This window comes from Physcomitrium patens, chromosome 1 (assembly GCF_059467195.1).
Source record: "Physcomitrium patens ecotype Gransden chromosome 1, ASM5946719v1, whole genome shotgun sequence".
NCBI classification, from domain to species: Eukaryota; Viridiplantae; Streptophyta; class Bryopsida; order Funariales; family Funariaceae; genus Physcomitrium; species Physcomitrium patens.
The window spans coordinates 14,788,861-14,803,589 of record NC_143410.1 but is presented as its reverse complement, the minus strand read 5'-3'; the positions used below and the strand labels follow the sequence as shown (position 1 = coordinate 14,803,589).

General features: G+C 36.2%; 2 protein-coding genes across 10 annotated transcripts; both read right to left on the bottom strand.

Moving 5' to 3' along the window:
* Positions 1–4,852: 4,852 nt before the first annotated feature.
* On the bottom strand, positions 4,853–11,783 carry LOC141044408 (uncharacterized). Of its 9 annotated transcripts, none has more exons than XM_073534481.2 (19): positions 11,686–11,783; positions 11,125–11,253; positions 10,896–10,972; positions 10,503–10,694; positions 10,138–10,203; positions 9,709–9,804; positions 9,407–9,478; positions 9,121–9,210; positions 8,682–8,730; positions 8,434–8,525; positions 8,237–8,308; positions 8,058–8,138; positions 7,800–7,865; positions 7,538–7,582; positions 7,136–7,258; positions 6,825–6,938; positions 6,625–6,708; positions 6,304–6,449; positions 4,853–6,121 (listed from the first exon to the last, which is right to left on the bottom strand). In XM_073534481.2, exons 2-19 carry the CDS (start codon positions 11,201–11,203, stop codon positions 5,617–5,619), a joined length of 2,049 nt encoding a protein of 682 aa, XP_073390582.1. In that variant the 5' UTR covers positions 11,204–11,253; positions 11,686–11,783; the 3' UTR covers positions 4,853–5,616. The 9 variants fall into 9 exon arrangements, with proteins under 9 accessions (XP_073390582.1, XP_090106960.1, XP_073390583.1 ...); XM_090250834.1 differs by having other exon boundaries at positions 11,125–11,214; XM_073534482.2 differs by lacking the exon at positions 11,686–11,783 and adding an exon at positions 11,412–11,631.
* On the bottom strand, positions 11,644–14,600 carry LOC112290046 (uncharacterized). The gene is made up of 5 exons (XM_073534505.2): positions 13,189–14,600; positions 12,773–12,835; positions 12,468–12,531; positions 12,022–12,189; positions 11,644–11,783 (listed from the first exon to the last, which is right to left on the bottom strand). The coding sequence occupies exons 1-4, from the start codon at positions 13,973–13,975 to the stop codon at positions 12,045–12,047; spliced, it is 1,059 nt and encodes a 352-aa protein (XP_073390606.1). The 5' UTR covers positions 13,976–14,600; the 3' UTR covers positions 11,644–11,783; positions 12,022–12,044.
* Positions 14,601–14,729: the final 129 nt, after the last annotated feature.

Here is a 14,729-nt window from a genome sequence, read left to right as displayed (position 1 = left end):
GCTGAATCGAAAAATCCGAGACTTTCAATGAAGTAACTGAGCCATATTCTTTTCGATTAGTCGATTTTATGCCATGATTCGTTACTCCGATATCTGTCGAACAATGGTGAGTATTCTTATTTGTAGACAGACCCGTAGACCCGTTTCCACTGCATGAAGTGCAGTTGGAGATACTGTCACATCCATTATTTGGGGTGGTGATGGGAAGTCATTGCTCGGTAAAGCTGGCAGACAAATCGGTCTACCACGCTGCAGTGCTGACGAAGAAGGTTGTGACAGACCCAGATGTTAGTAACGCTTCGAATTTCTAGAATTTTTTTCCTTTTTCTCTCTAATTTCAGTAACAGCATTATTTTTTAGCTTGTTCCCAGTTGGAGTTGCCGTTGAGCAACCCTGGATTTGCCATATGGGTAATGAGGGTCAATAACAGTCGACTCAAAATCAGCCCAAAGTTTGGAATTTTTCGTAATTTTATTTGCCTTGTTTTGTATCACAAAAGGTTTGAAGAATTGAACGCTGTGCTTTAATGACCAGGACTTTTAGTATGTGAATTCTGAAGTTCTAGTTAGCTAGTTAGGAGTTTTGTGCTTCACTTATTGCAATCCCACATTGATTGATTGATTAATTGATTATTTTGAAAGAGTTGCCGTGAAGAAGGTTCAGAGTGTTCAATGTTTATTTGACTTTAAAAGCAAAGAGGGGGTAACAGGCCAAGATGCTTTGTATCCTTAAAGGTTCATTATTTCAAAGCATTGGATTTCTGCCGTTTTGCGTCATAAATTAACACTTAAATGGAAACAATATCAAATAAAATTGGCCATGACAACAACAGAAATAGAACAAGAATAAGAGAGAAAAATTGTTCATGTTTTGGTTCATTAAGTATTGTTTTTCTTAAACTCTTTCTTCTCTCTTCTTCTTCTTTTTATTTATTTATTTTTTCCATTCCCAATTTTACTTTGGTATGGTCTTATTAACCCAACATCAGGTTTGAGATAAGGGAATAACTCTTGATTTGCGTGAATTATAATTGCTGATGAGAGCAAGGGATGTGGCCTCCTTTTCTTGAGGGTAGGCATCTGTATGGTCTTATAAACACATTATTTTATTACAATTGCTCCTTTATTTCCAACAAGCATAAACATTCGAGCTTTTGTTTTTTTGAACTAAGTGTGTCAAGTCATCAAAAAGGTTATTTAGTTGTTATAAAAATTCAGCAAATATGGTGTATTTGTCCCTAGAATTTATTCAGCAAATAGAATATATTACAAACGGAATTAATTGCAAGGAAGAAATACAGTGTCATAATTCTTGGGTTTTTAGTCTAACGCTCAAAAGTGAATTTCAACCTCAAACTAAATTCAGAGTTTGAATTACAGTGTAAATTTCAAAATCTGGATTAAATTCAAATGTTTTGTTGAATACTCTAAAATATATTAGATATGTCTTTTCTATAAAAAGTATTATTTATACATTGAAATACATAAATGTTTCCCACCTAATTATGCATGACATATTTATATTCTTATTATCAATTCTTAAATCTTCAAACAAAATTTTCCACTTTTACATACACGTTAAATTGTGCTTTTGTATAATATTTTATAACACTCAAAAATGCAAGAAACCTTTTTCAAATGAATTTGTATCAAATAAATATATGGCACTATATATATATATATATATATATATATATATATATTAAAGATGTAACATCAAAATTATAATTAAATGTTTGAAATAAAATATTATTGCAAAAAAGAGGAGTGTAGGTTGAGAGAGGCAATTAAGTAAGAAAAAGAGGAAGACAATTGTCTTTTTTGAATTTGTCAAATATCATGAAAATCATTTCATCTTTAAGAAAAAATTCTATTCTTATATTAAAGTATAACTTTTTAAAGAAATTATAGTATGAGTTGCTAAGAACAATATGAATCTTTAATGCTTCTATATATATCAAGTAAAAAAAGAAAGTTAATAAAAGATATATTATTTTTTGTTGACACAAAAATATCATATATCTAATTTATTAATGAAATAGTCAAAATATATTAGACTAATTAACTTCTAATACCTAGAGGGTGGAGTTAAGAGTTCTAAATATAAAAAATAATAATTGAATTCAAATATTGCAAAAGAAAAGAGAATGAGAGGATTTAATTCATATAAGACATAAGATTTATTTCATTTTTTTTGATGTAAAAATTTTATATGATGATTATTTTGTATAGTGGATAAAACATAATCAAATATATGATTTTTTTATAAATATTTTTCTATTTTAGTAATATACTAGTATTTATTTTTGTTAACCAAAATCATAACTACTGAAATTGCAGGATTCATTAATAGAATTTGCATAGAACTTATTATGTTTTTACTGAAGATTAAAAAATAAATAGTACATCCAAAGCACAAATAAAACATAAGAGTTCATTGTTTAATTATAAAAATAGTTCTATACACAATGGACCAAGAAATGTATGAAGACACAATCAATATATGAGTTATTAACTGAATATATATTCTTAAGGTAGGCAAATATTTTTAAAATTACCTAAGATAAAAATCAATAAAAGAATTTGAAAGATTTAAGATAGTCTTGGTCTTAATTTATAAAAGATACAATTGTAAAATAAAATAAAATAAAATCAACTATTAAAACATCAACAACTTGCAAAAGAATATAATATACATATAATATGTAGAAAACTAAAAAAAAACCTTACATATCTAAATATAAATATTAAAATGTAAAAAGATATATGTAAATATATATATATATATATATATATATATATACATACATACTTGTACATTTCTAGAATATTATAAATTTCAAATATCATTTTAGATATGAAAAAATAAAAAAATATATTAAAGAAAGAATTAAGCTAAAATATTATTTGTATATATATATATATATACACATACATCTTAAAAAGATTAAAAATACCTCAATTTTATGTATATCAATACTAGATAGCAAAAAAACCATATTTTAGATTTTTGAGATTGCCATGTGATATATGACGAACATATTGTTTATGTTGATATCTTTTCTTGGAATAGATAAGCATGTTTTTTAAATAACAATCAATATACCTATTTGAAATGTTTTAAAATACACCATTTATCAAATGCTAAAAAAATAGGTAATATATTTGTAAATCCAAAAAACATAGCATTATAGTTGAAATAACTATACTTAGTTCAAAATGCAATCTTTTATTCATCTCCTTCTTTAATACATATTAGATTTTAGATTTCTTGTATATCTATCTTAGTATAGATCTTAACTTCCCTTAGTTGATTAAGAAGCTCCAATATTATGAAAAAATAGATATCAATTTTTAATATGCAACTTATTGGCTCTATGACATTTTACATATTTTTGTAAGATTTTTTTTTTTTTTTTTTTTTTTTTTTTCACAAAGAAGATTGGCGCATCTTCAAGAGATTGTTGTGTAAACAAAGGTTGTTATACAAAACAGATTGAGTGAAATAAATCAATTGTAAAATATGTAACCTAAACCAAATTCAAATGCTCAACCAACAAAATCTCAAGGAGTTTTGAGAAATCTACATACAACTAAGTTGAATTACCTCTCACACCACATAGGGAGAATCCAAGAGTACAAGTGTGATTAGAAAATATCCCAAGGCTTTACTAAAAGGCTAAATCACCATAGTCAAGCAAACTCTTATAACATAAGCTTTTTCTCTCAAAATCACTCACAAGTTTTGACTTTATAAGAATGTTAAGTCAAGGGAGTGTCTCCACTTAGGTCTTCAAATCCTAATTGATACTAACAAAGTCAGCTAGTAGAAAAAACTAAGTTGATGGAAAACCACTAAACCAAACTAAATTACATACTTCAAATGGAATTTGGCACCCAATGCCACATCATGTGATAAGATTCTAAGTAATAAATTATATTCTTTGTAAGATTTCCATTAATATATAGCTTTAAAGTAGCCAATTTTTAAAAAGTTATATGTATATAAAATATGTATTATAAAATATAATATTTAGGTTTATATATGAGAATAGTATCAATTTTTCTTTTGAAAATATTTAACAACAAAATTATTGTAGGGGATACATTTTGTGATTATAACAATTATAAGCTGCTTTTAGGTTCTTTTAGAAATTGATTATTTATCACTCACTTTAATTTAAAGTTTTTTTAAAAAATATTCAACTTATAAAATGTCTAATTTGTTACTATCACCAATTTTCTTAATATTAAAAAAAAAAAAAAAAAAAAAAAACTCATTGTGAAGTTTTATGCCTAAAATCTATATCCAATAATTTATTAAATAAATAACACATTTATTTTAAAATTTTTCTAATTTTTAAAAGAAAATGTTTATCTTTATGGTTCTACCTTTTTTACAGTAAATTTTGTATAAATATTATGTAATAAGTAAGAAAAAAAATGTATTAAAATGTATATATAAATATTTTCAATACTTCAAATGAATTATGTATGAATTGAACATAGGTGTACTAAGAAAATCGAACATACTACTTTGTATAATATACATTCTGCATTATTTTCTTACACTACATCTACTTTATGTCATAAAATAGTAATGTCACTTGAAAAACGTTCTTGCTGTTAATTTTTGCACGAAAATTATAATGACACTTGCGTGTGCTTCTTCATAACATCGACGTTATAAATGATCACTCATATTTTTTGAACCCACACACCATGCTTTTTAAGTTCAACTCAAGCTTGGAATCTTCAACAATCACTGACATAATTTAAATTCCAACTAAAATTTACACTATTTCACAAACCATTCACAAGAATACATTCTTTGCATGAAAACATCAGAGAGATGGTGGATCAAACTTTTTGTATTCTTAGACCGACAGATGAATCTTTTCTATCGTGAATTGGGTCCCTGGAGAAAGCCTTCACTAGAGGCAAAAACCACTAAAACTTCCTCCATGAAATCGGAAGTTGAGAAGGACGATAGCATAACAAGAAATCCCGAACATGTGTATTTGAAAGGTTAGCACAAGGTGCTTAAGTAACTATACATAATCATGTATCAAAGCGCTAAAATGCCGTCTTTGATGTTTGATGTTCTGTTTTATCAGCTGCCAAAGGGAGTCTGTGCAGGGAGGATCTTGACTTACCTTTGTTAGCGTTTGCACAGAGACCAGTGGCTGTGAGAAATGAACTGCTTGAAATCTCAATAGAAGCGTTCACGGTGGACCTGACGAACGAAGCCGATGTCACTGTGTATTTCCTTGTGGGAGACAATGCTAGATCACTCTCAATATTGCTCCAGCTACAGCCATGGATTGCTCTCATGTGGTGAGATTCTGCTGCCCATACAAGCCCCTTAAGCCAGCTTGAGTGTCTGATGTTCATGAGATTGATCTCTCTGTGTGCCGATTCAATTGCGTGAATAGTTTGTGAACGGTCTCATCTGTGGTTTTGAAGGATTCAGTGATATTGTCTGAGAATCCTGACTCTCCATAAGAGAGCAAAAGGAGCAGGTCCGCCTGACTGCATAGGGGATGCATAGGACCTGTTCGTTTTTTTTTACCAATATGGTCCTTTAAATATCAGGTTAGCTCGATAAAAGGCTGAATCACATCTCATCGGAGTTGACGCTTTCTCTATCGCTGGACACCAGATCCTCTTCAACTGTTCCAACTTCTTCATACAGGACGGGCTGGACCAAACTTATCACGCTCAAAGACGGTGCTGAGCAGGTATAGTCGACTAGCATTCGACTGCTTCTAGAACTTGCAAGACCCGGGCGAGGACCTTTGTCTGTCATCAGTTGGGTTGTTGAGGGAAATCCTGAGGCTGGAGGGTTGGCTTTTGTATTTGATTGGCTCGATGGAGAGACTGGTTTGGTGACAACTGGAGCAGGGTTTAATCTCGCCATTAATAGGTTCGATTGTGAAGCCATGGGAGGCAAATCTGTAGATGTTGCATCTGTTGGTTGGCAAGTTTGGGATTTTCTTGGAGACAAAGGAGAGCTTGCCTGATTCTCAGACATGCATGCACTACGAGTCTGTCTTGGTTCAGCTCCGTCCGATCCCTCTATGGCCATGCCCCGATTGAAGTGAGACTTCCACACAGATCCGCTGGTTATGGACAGCAAAACAGGCGATTAATTGTGACAGCTGTTTATGGCATAGAAACTTAGACTTATTGCATTTAAGGTGGAGATGGATTAATGTTTAATTCCATCTAATTATCAAGATACAACTGTGAGAGAAAATATTTTAGTGATATACGTTGCCAATTCAGATTGCGAGAGACTTACTTCTTTATGGCTGGAAGAGAAGCATGGAAGCTTAAAGCTACGAGGAGGGCGGAAAATTGTTGCTGAACCCATTCCACTACCGCTGTTTCTGTCCCTCTTAATTGAATTTCAACGTCTTTCATCCTTCTATCGTGTTCTGCTTGCATCTGCAGGCAAAATGTTTCAGCTTTGAATACTTGGACAACAACGCATATTAAGAACACAGTCTTCATACTTTGGAATGCTCGGCATTCTTAGTGCTGTCCAACATTAGTGCCATTATTACGACTTAAACATAGACATGAGCTGAATATCTGAAATAAGTATGCAAAATTTCTGTACCTCTTTGTGTTGCATGTGCATAGTTTCTATCTTCTTTCGTTGTAGGCATAAATCTCCTTTCATCATTTCTTGCTCTTCTGCGTTCTGTGCAACCAACAGATTTCACTTCATGTAAATGATTTAGAACCGCCATCCGACTTGTGTAGGCCTAAAAGTGTTCAAATCTGATAAAGTGTTTGATGCAAGATGGAGTAATTTACTTTGCTGCATAAAGCTGTCACACAAGAATAAAACTTAAGCTCATCTGCTCGAATTTTTTCTTCAAGAAACATTGCTCCCTCCTGCTCTGCCTTGTATTTCTCCTTCCATAGTTCCTGTTCGAGCAATATGTGTTAGAGCTTTTAAGGTACAATTTTTGATGATAGAAACAACCACAGCTTCTCAAAAAATGCTTTTTACAAGAGCATATCATAGAGCATTTACTGTGAATAGCGATTGATTGCTGAAAAAACACAGTGCAAAAGTATTCCATTTCAAACGTCATGGTATTAACAAATGAGATAAAAACTACCATGTCAGCTTCCATTGTAGCAATTTTTTGTTCGGCATCAGATTTAATGAGTCCAGCTCTTGTTACTGATGCCCTTTCTTTCCTTAAATCATCCTCCAAGGCTTGTACATGTTCTCCATGTTTCTGCCTCCACCAATTAACAGCATCATTATAATCAAGTATGAACAGGCCAATCAAATGTTCAGGCTTTGTTACTAACAATTGGGCCTAATATCCTTCACGTACCTTCTCAACTCTGTTATAGGACAAATTCCAAGCTCTTGGACAAAAGCCCAGGGTATGGATGTTAATGAAATGATATTGCAGAGACCCCGGAAGATGACTTTGTGAGAAGATAGGGTTAGATGGAAGCTACTGAAGACTTCACGTAGGTCGTCACTTTGTATGATGGGTTAAGATAACCTGCTTTATTTTCGCATTCTCCTTGTCCTTCTCCTCCAATTGATTCTGTCACATTAACACCTAAAGTTATTAGGAACGATCTGAGAGAGTATTCTCTAGTTCAAGCTCTGGAAAATATTCGCTTCGGTAGAAGTTGAAATCCGTCAAAAATCATGCGAAATTTGGTCACGCAACATCATATGCTAGTTTGATTCCGGATGATGTTTCACTACACTACATCAGAAACTGTCAGGGCTCATCAGATGGGGACGAAAGAAACCACCTCAAGGCATTCTATTTTCACCACGTGGATTTTAATTTGAAGTTTCAGCTCTTGCTCAATAGCCTCCTGTAACACATCATCAAAGACCTTTTGGTAACATGAAAGATCCTCCAAGGCAATTTTTCCAGAGCATGGAAATGTTTGAAAACTTGTCCAAGGTCATGCAGATGAACTTGGTGCTTACATGTATGTCATAACATTTTTTTCTCACATACCGTCTTGCATTACATGTAAGTCCATGAGCACAAGAATATAGACCTTTTCTTGTTGTAGGACCTGCTTATGGATTACTAGTTGCTGCTCGCAAAGCTTAGTGTTGCCCTTCTGCTTTTCAACTTCCTGCGAAAAGAACGAGTAGTCTTGAGGAAGTAACCAAGACGATTCCTCCTAGCAAGTGGAAACCCAAGCCACGAAAAGACCATGTGCCGTTCACTTACCATAATCAGGTCATCCCTAATAGATTTGAGTGAGTCAATTTCAACTTCTGATTGGGACCTGACCGCCTCGATCTGCAAAGATACAGCGAAGAAGCTGTTGATTTGAGCATCTTGTTTCTTTCAGAAAAAAGAATTAGGGGAGCGACCATGCATTGATGTTCATATTTTGCGTTAAAATCAAAAGAAGTGGTTTGGACCTCCTCAAGTTGCTTTAGATCGCGTTGAGAAATAGAAGATTCCAGCTTATTTATTAGGACAGCGTTGTGCTTAGCCTCGCTCTTATATTTTGCTACACAAGGATGCAAAATTAACAGAGTGCAGGGTTAACTTTTTGCTCAAGAAGTTGAAGAGGCTTCAGTTCCAAAAGATTTCAAAAGGATAAAGAAAACGAGCAAGGATATCAAAATTGTCTACCTATTGGATTCAAAAGTCTACAGAATCTTACCTTCCATGGCGTGTATACGTTTAATGCTGTCCTCTTGCAATGTCGTTAACTGCAAAATCCACAACATATAGTTACTTCTAGTTCTCCAGGCAGGGATCTTTTGGTCTGGTGAGAACAATCTGAGGGCCATATTTTTTAGTATTAAGATGTGATACATGAGCCTAGTCTTTAAAAATGTACAGGAGGAGCACAGTTTCTAGACTTGAATGCAAGATTTCGCCAAGCTTATGACTTCATATTCTACGCCTCCTTAGAACGGAGGCAACTGGTAAATCGCGTTGAGAAAAAGAATAAGTTGAATTCTATTTTATTTACAGTGCATTATTCAGCGAGGATGTACACTTTGATACAGATATCAATCTTCCAAAATATTCATCTTCCATAACACTCCGCACAATTTGCATCTGCATCGTCTAAACAGTAGGTACTAACTTCAAACCTGATCCGTTAAATGCTGAATCTCCTTCAAGCCTTCTGCTTCTCGTTCTTGGGCTACTCTTTCGCTCTCCTTTCTGTTCGTAATTTCTTTCTGGATATAGAAATGTGTTCAATAACACAATCAAAATTTTAAATTTTAAATTTTAAATTAGATCATAAGTAATTAAGAGATGGGAAGTAGCATGCTACATGCATAACTATGGCTATTAATGTTGCAGTTCATGCTGAAGCCAAGACCAATGCAAGTTTTATAGACAGGAAGAAAAGGTAGGAAAGAAAGAACTCACTTCAAGAATATCTATTTTCTTGTAAGTCTCACAGGCATTGCAATGCAACTTGTCTTGGAGAAAACCTATTTCCTAGTGAAATCACGAATCAAGGTAGCAATTGTTATCTTTCATTTTTTCAGTGATAAAATGCTTCCAGTGCAAAGCAACAAATACTCAGGCAGACAGTGGTGCTTTACGTTGGCGTTGAACCCTCAATTTCTGTTTAAGGTAGATCTATTTGCAGCAGTATGCTGCTTTTACCGAACCGAGCCACATTATTGAAAGCCCAAGCGGGCATGAAGTACAGAATATATTCTTGCCTGTTTCAATTTTGCAATTTCCGTTTTCAGTTCCTCAGTTTCACGTTGAACTTTTCCTCGACGCTTGATCTCCTTATCTAGCTCCTCTCGAGAGGCCTTACCACAAAGGCACATTCCATATATTGAAAGTTTTCCTTGTTAAGTGATGGAGACAAAAAATTTGGAGTCTCCATGAGAAATTTTGTTTGTCTATTTAATTATTCAACATGTTACCCATACCAAAGTTAATGTACTTGAACATTAATTTTTTTTCTTCCCTGTACCAACATTCTGCACCAAGAGTTGAAACGTAAAGCACCCTACAATTCATTTCCTATATATGGAATAAGGAGCCTTCCGAAGGTAAATGAATTCACAAGCACTCAAATTGGCAAGCAATTCATTGCATAGAACAAGAAACTATAAACTGAAACAAGTAAAAATGATTACCTCAAGTTGACAAACTGTATCGCATTTTTGCTTATACAAATCATCGCACTCTGCCTTCGCATCACCCTTCATTATTACCAATGGTTCATTCGTGTTGTTTATTGGTTCGTCGTGTTATGCAAGCATACATGAAAAAGATAGTTCGTTTTCGGAAGAGGCTCATTTTGAGCATTACAAAAAAAAATCTGATCAAAGATCTCTTTTGCATTGAATTGAGTCTATTACGAGAATGACTTTCTGACTGAAATTCTATCAAATTTCATCCACAAAGAAACTTCAGATCTAGTTGGAGTTTAACTAATGATAATTAAAATCAATTTCTACATTCCGTTATATACATGATACCACCAGATGGAAAATCTTACAAGGATTTTGCGAAGCATTTCTAACTCATCCTGAATGATCTTGTTGGAATTTTGAGCGGTTGATCTTCCCGATATTCTGGTCGATGAGGCTCGTTTTGCCGATTTTGCTTCAGGAAAAGTTGAAATCCAACATTGAGATTGACTATGGCGTGCGGTTCTCAAATCAGAAACTCTCGAGCCTGCATCTCCGCACTTCAGACGCAGAAATAGGAATCAACAAAATATTCTAGTGTATACATGCAAATTTCTTGATGATCAATCACTTGTAGTAAAATCAGAGCTCAACTAACATATTAGAGAAACAGATTTATACACCAATTTGAAATGAATGCGAAGGTAGAGGTATGTAGATTAGCATAAATTATTCAATAATATGAAAAATAATCTGCTCACAATCTCTGGTGTGACCGCAAGATCATCGCAATCCTCCGTCATCGAGTGTCTGGCACGATTTTTCTGAAGCAAGCTATCTGGAGCACAAAAGCTCCCATTTCACACCTGCATCTATGTCTCGCTTGTTTGCAACTACCATGTATTCAATTAATGACATAGTAGAAAGGGTGTTTTCGTTTTGCCAAAGTAACAAATTAAAAAAAATACATGGGAAAGAGTAGTCCAATACCTATTTGTCCCAGAAGCTGACAAGGTATGTTGTTTCCAGCCAATTTCAATTCGGTGAGAAAATGATTCTTCTCAAGCATGCCTAAAAGAGCTGTTGCACCACTTGTACCCACTTCATTGTACGTTAAATCTGAATAAAAAAACATCCATCCTTGAAATCAATTTCCTACATGAATTCTTGCACACATTATATGTACAATGGTTATGAACATGCGATTTGATTGTGTCTAGCACACATGGGTAGAGACAGTCAACACGATTTTTGTTTCTAAGCAAATGAGTACATACCTCAATCCAAGGAAATGGATGGTCCTTTAAAACCACTGTCACGAGTAATTGACAATTTTACATGTGGAAGTGCAAACGTTTCGAAACCCATCATTTTTGTCCCGTTATCTTTGACTGCTTCGGATCAGAGTGATCCAAATCAGCCAGAAAGTCAAACGTGCACGTTGAAGCACCGTCATTCTAACTATTTTAATTCCGCTAGACGTGTGAAAAAATGATTCAGGGGGCTGAAATCCCGTTCAACAAAAAAGAGTTGTGATGAAGGCAACGGGACCTTGAACTACCAATGCGTTTCAGGGTGTTGTTCGAACGAAGTGCAAGCGCCAAAGCCGCGGCAGTGGCCGGTCCAATTCGGTTGCTCCGTAGATCCAGCTAAAAAGAGTTTATGTCGCCATTCCAACAAGTAGAAACAATATCAGTTCAAGACAAATCATATTGACTTACAAATGCATTACCTTCTTTAGGAAAATCTTATTGTCAAAACTAATTTATGGTAGTGAGGTATTCACGAAAGAAAAGATTTACAAGTCTCTGTGCACCACGCAGGATTGTCAATTCACAGAATGTTAAGTTCCTTAGAAAAGCAATAGTTCGAGGTTTAGGCAATCACGATGTGTTTCATAAAGTTTATCATCACAACATAAACTTCAGTGAGACGAAAATTTTCTCCATAAGTTGCGTAGAAACCTCTCGGAGTGAAGGGGCTGACGCGACAGCAAACGCAAGAGCTGCAATGCCAGTGCGAGCCGAACCCAGGGAGTTCCACGCCAAAAGCAGCCTGTAGAAATAATTGCTACCAAACCGGATAAATTTGCGGAGAGTAGGAAAAAGTTTATACACAGGATAAGCAAGCTCTAATTTACACTCCAACTGCAACAAAAGCAAATAGAAGACTAGATGCCTAACACAAGCACGATGACAGGAGTAGCTTCAAAATGAGATCACACGAAAATCTGCAGCAGAGAATGCTGCTGTTTAGAGGCAGATTGCTACAGGCCGCAAATCACAACAAATAACACCTCATCCTCGAGGCGAGTATAGAGTAGTGGAGCTCACCTTTGTAGCGAAGGAGAATTCCGAACAAGCTCGGCAAGGGCATCTCCCTTTTGGATACAGCATCCTGTTTTTCCAAGGAAATGCAGTTGCACGAACCCAGAGAACATATCAGTCATGCTGTTGTTAATCAAGTATTCGTTATCAAAGCTTAGAGTGCTCCTGTGCTTGGAACTTTAAAATCCATTCTAACCCGTAGCTTCATTTGTACGAAATTTTGCAAAGAGAGAAACTTTTGCAGCTTCAGCCTCAGATAACAGTAGCTGGCATGAAAGACAGATCTCCCGCAAAAAGATATTGAACGTTACCACTTAAGTCGAGCTCCGCGAGCTTGTCATTATTCTTGACAGCATTCACAATTGTCGCTAAAGCTGTCACCAAGAGAATAACAAAAGATAGCACAACTCAGACTCCCACAGATCCTCACCATCAAGGATTTATACATGGAGCAGATTATGATTGAAAATCACAACATTCTTCTTAGGAACGAAACCCTAAACGATGCCACGAGCACAGCAGGAAAGCAGATGTGCGGACTCTCATTGAACACACATGAGTTCAATACCTACGATTGTCGGCTTTGATCACCCATGTTTAAAAGAAAATTGGCCGTGAAGCGTCATGTGGACGAAGTTCCTTGAATCACAACATCATCACCTTGACACAAGTATGTATGCATGAGGCACGCACCCGACGTAGTTTCAGGTTGGAATAAAATCTGTACCATATTCGCTAAGGTTGCGGTCGCAAACTTTGAGTGTCCCTCCATCCAAGCTGAGGTCGATCTTCTTCAGCTGCTCCACCAAAGATCTGGCTGGGTTGGACGATGGCTTCCTTGACAATTTGCGGTCTTTGAGAAACCTATTCGTCTCCTCCACTTGCATCCCTCGATCTTTGAGAATGCCAAGATCGGATGAAGGATTGTTAAAGTTCGCAGCCCTGTCAAGTCCCTCAGCTGAAGATCCTGTTCCTGAAGACTGTGATGGAACATACGCAACTTCAGGAGATTCTACTTTTCCAAAATTTACTTCCTCCTCACAATTTGAGGTTCGCGCAAACCGTTCCTCGCATTTCGGTGGCGAAATGCAGGCCCGATTAACCTCCATAACATAGCCCGGCTCATTGTTTGCAGAGACAGCAGTCTCACGGATCTGTGACGCATCACATGCAGGGTCGTCAATGCGCAGTATCGGTGAGCAATGACCTACTTTTAGGCAAGTTCCATCATTGGAGTGTTCAGAAAGCGCCTGGACCACTTTGACCGTCATATCAGCCTCATAAATACCCTCTTCGTGAGCCGCTTCAGTGTCTGTTCCATGGAATGATCGACTCCCCTGAACAATCTCCTTCTCCAAGTAGTTTCCAAACTCGGCAGACGTTACAGGACTTTTTATGGGACTTGCACTGCAAGCACAGCTGGGTTTCTTTTGAACCTCAGGACTGCCAAGACTCTCAGGGCCGCTCTCTTCAGAAATAAATACTGAATCAATTTCAGAGTACTCCGATGTCATAACTAAAAAATGAAAAAATTCGAAGTCCTTTCGACGAACTGTTAATGCACTTACTGCCGTGTATTCCGGTATCTGCAATCACCCTAAATCCAATCAGTGAACCAAGGACCGCAGGCACAATCCCCTGCAGAATCCGCGGAGGGCAAACGGCGCACCGAAACGGAAGAGGTGAAGATAGGTTGAAGAGCAGGCGTTGTGAGGACAGAGACTTGTACACCGTTACTTGTATCACCCAACAATGTGAATTGATTACTAGAAGCTGCGATGCGCACGCTGGCGATATTGGCGACACACACAGCGTATGAAGTAGGAAACTGTGGTTCCAAACATCCTTCTAACCGCAGTGCACCATGTTGGGCATAGATCACTCCAAACGATATCACAAATGGAGTGCGCAAAGAGTTCCTCTCCGCGCTGCACTCGATGCAATAACTGTGGCAGTTGGCTGGTGGCCGATAGTCGAACATGGTTCTGTGCCGGGATGTGAATGGCACGAGGTGAGTACGGCAGAGTGGCACACAGCTGGCAATATTAGTTAAACCAAGTCTGGCATTTTCAAACGCAGCAAGCACTGAGACACCACATGTAATTCACTTGGTTTTTTGCACTAAGCCAAAAGGGAGGACAAGCACATTCCAGTACGAACATCGGAATAGTTCGAAAACAACATGCAACGGGTGTGTAGGAGACACACTTATGAGCAGGACGCGACGGATTACTACGAAAATGGAGAAGTTAGTTGTTGAGGCGCATA

What these genes read in the sequence shown, in the direction of transcription:
- LOC141044408 (XM_024535967.3), bottom strand. Translation starts at nt 11,269, where the DNA reads ATGTTTTTTTATTCAGATTTAACGTACAATGAAGTGGGTACAAGTGGT. An exon ending in AGAATGCGAAAATAAAGCAG is followed by an intron (nt 7,259 to 7,537) that starts GTTATCTTAACC and finishes TGGTGGAGGCAG; the next exon opens with AAACATGGAGAACATGTACA. An exon ending in TGACAGCTTTATGCAGCAAA is followed by an intron (nt 6,709 to 6,824) that starts GTAAATTACTCC and finishes TTGGTTGCACAG; the next exon opens with AACGCAGAAGAGCAAGAAAT.
- LOC112290046 (XM_073534505.2), bottom strand. Translation starts at nt 13,975, where the DNA reads ATGACATCGGAGTACTCTGAAATTGATTCAGTATTTATTTCTGAAGAG. An exon ending in CGCGGAGCTCGACTTAAGTG is followed by an intron (nt 12,532 to 12,772) that starts GTAACGTTCAAT and finishes TTGGAAAAACAG; the next exon opens with GATGCTGTATCCAAAAGGGA. An exon ending in AATTCTCCTTCGCTACAAAG is followed by an intron (nt 12,190 to 12,467) that starts GTGAGCTCCACT and finishes TTATTTCTACAG; the next exon opens with GCTGCTTTTGGCGTGGAACT.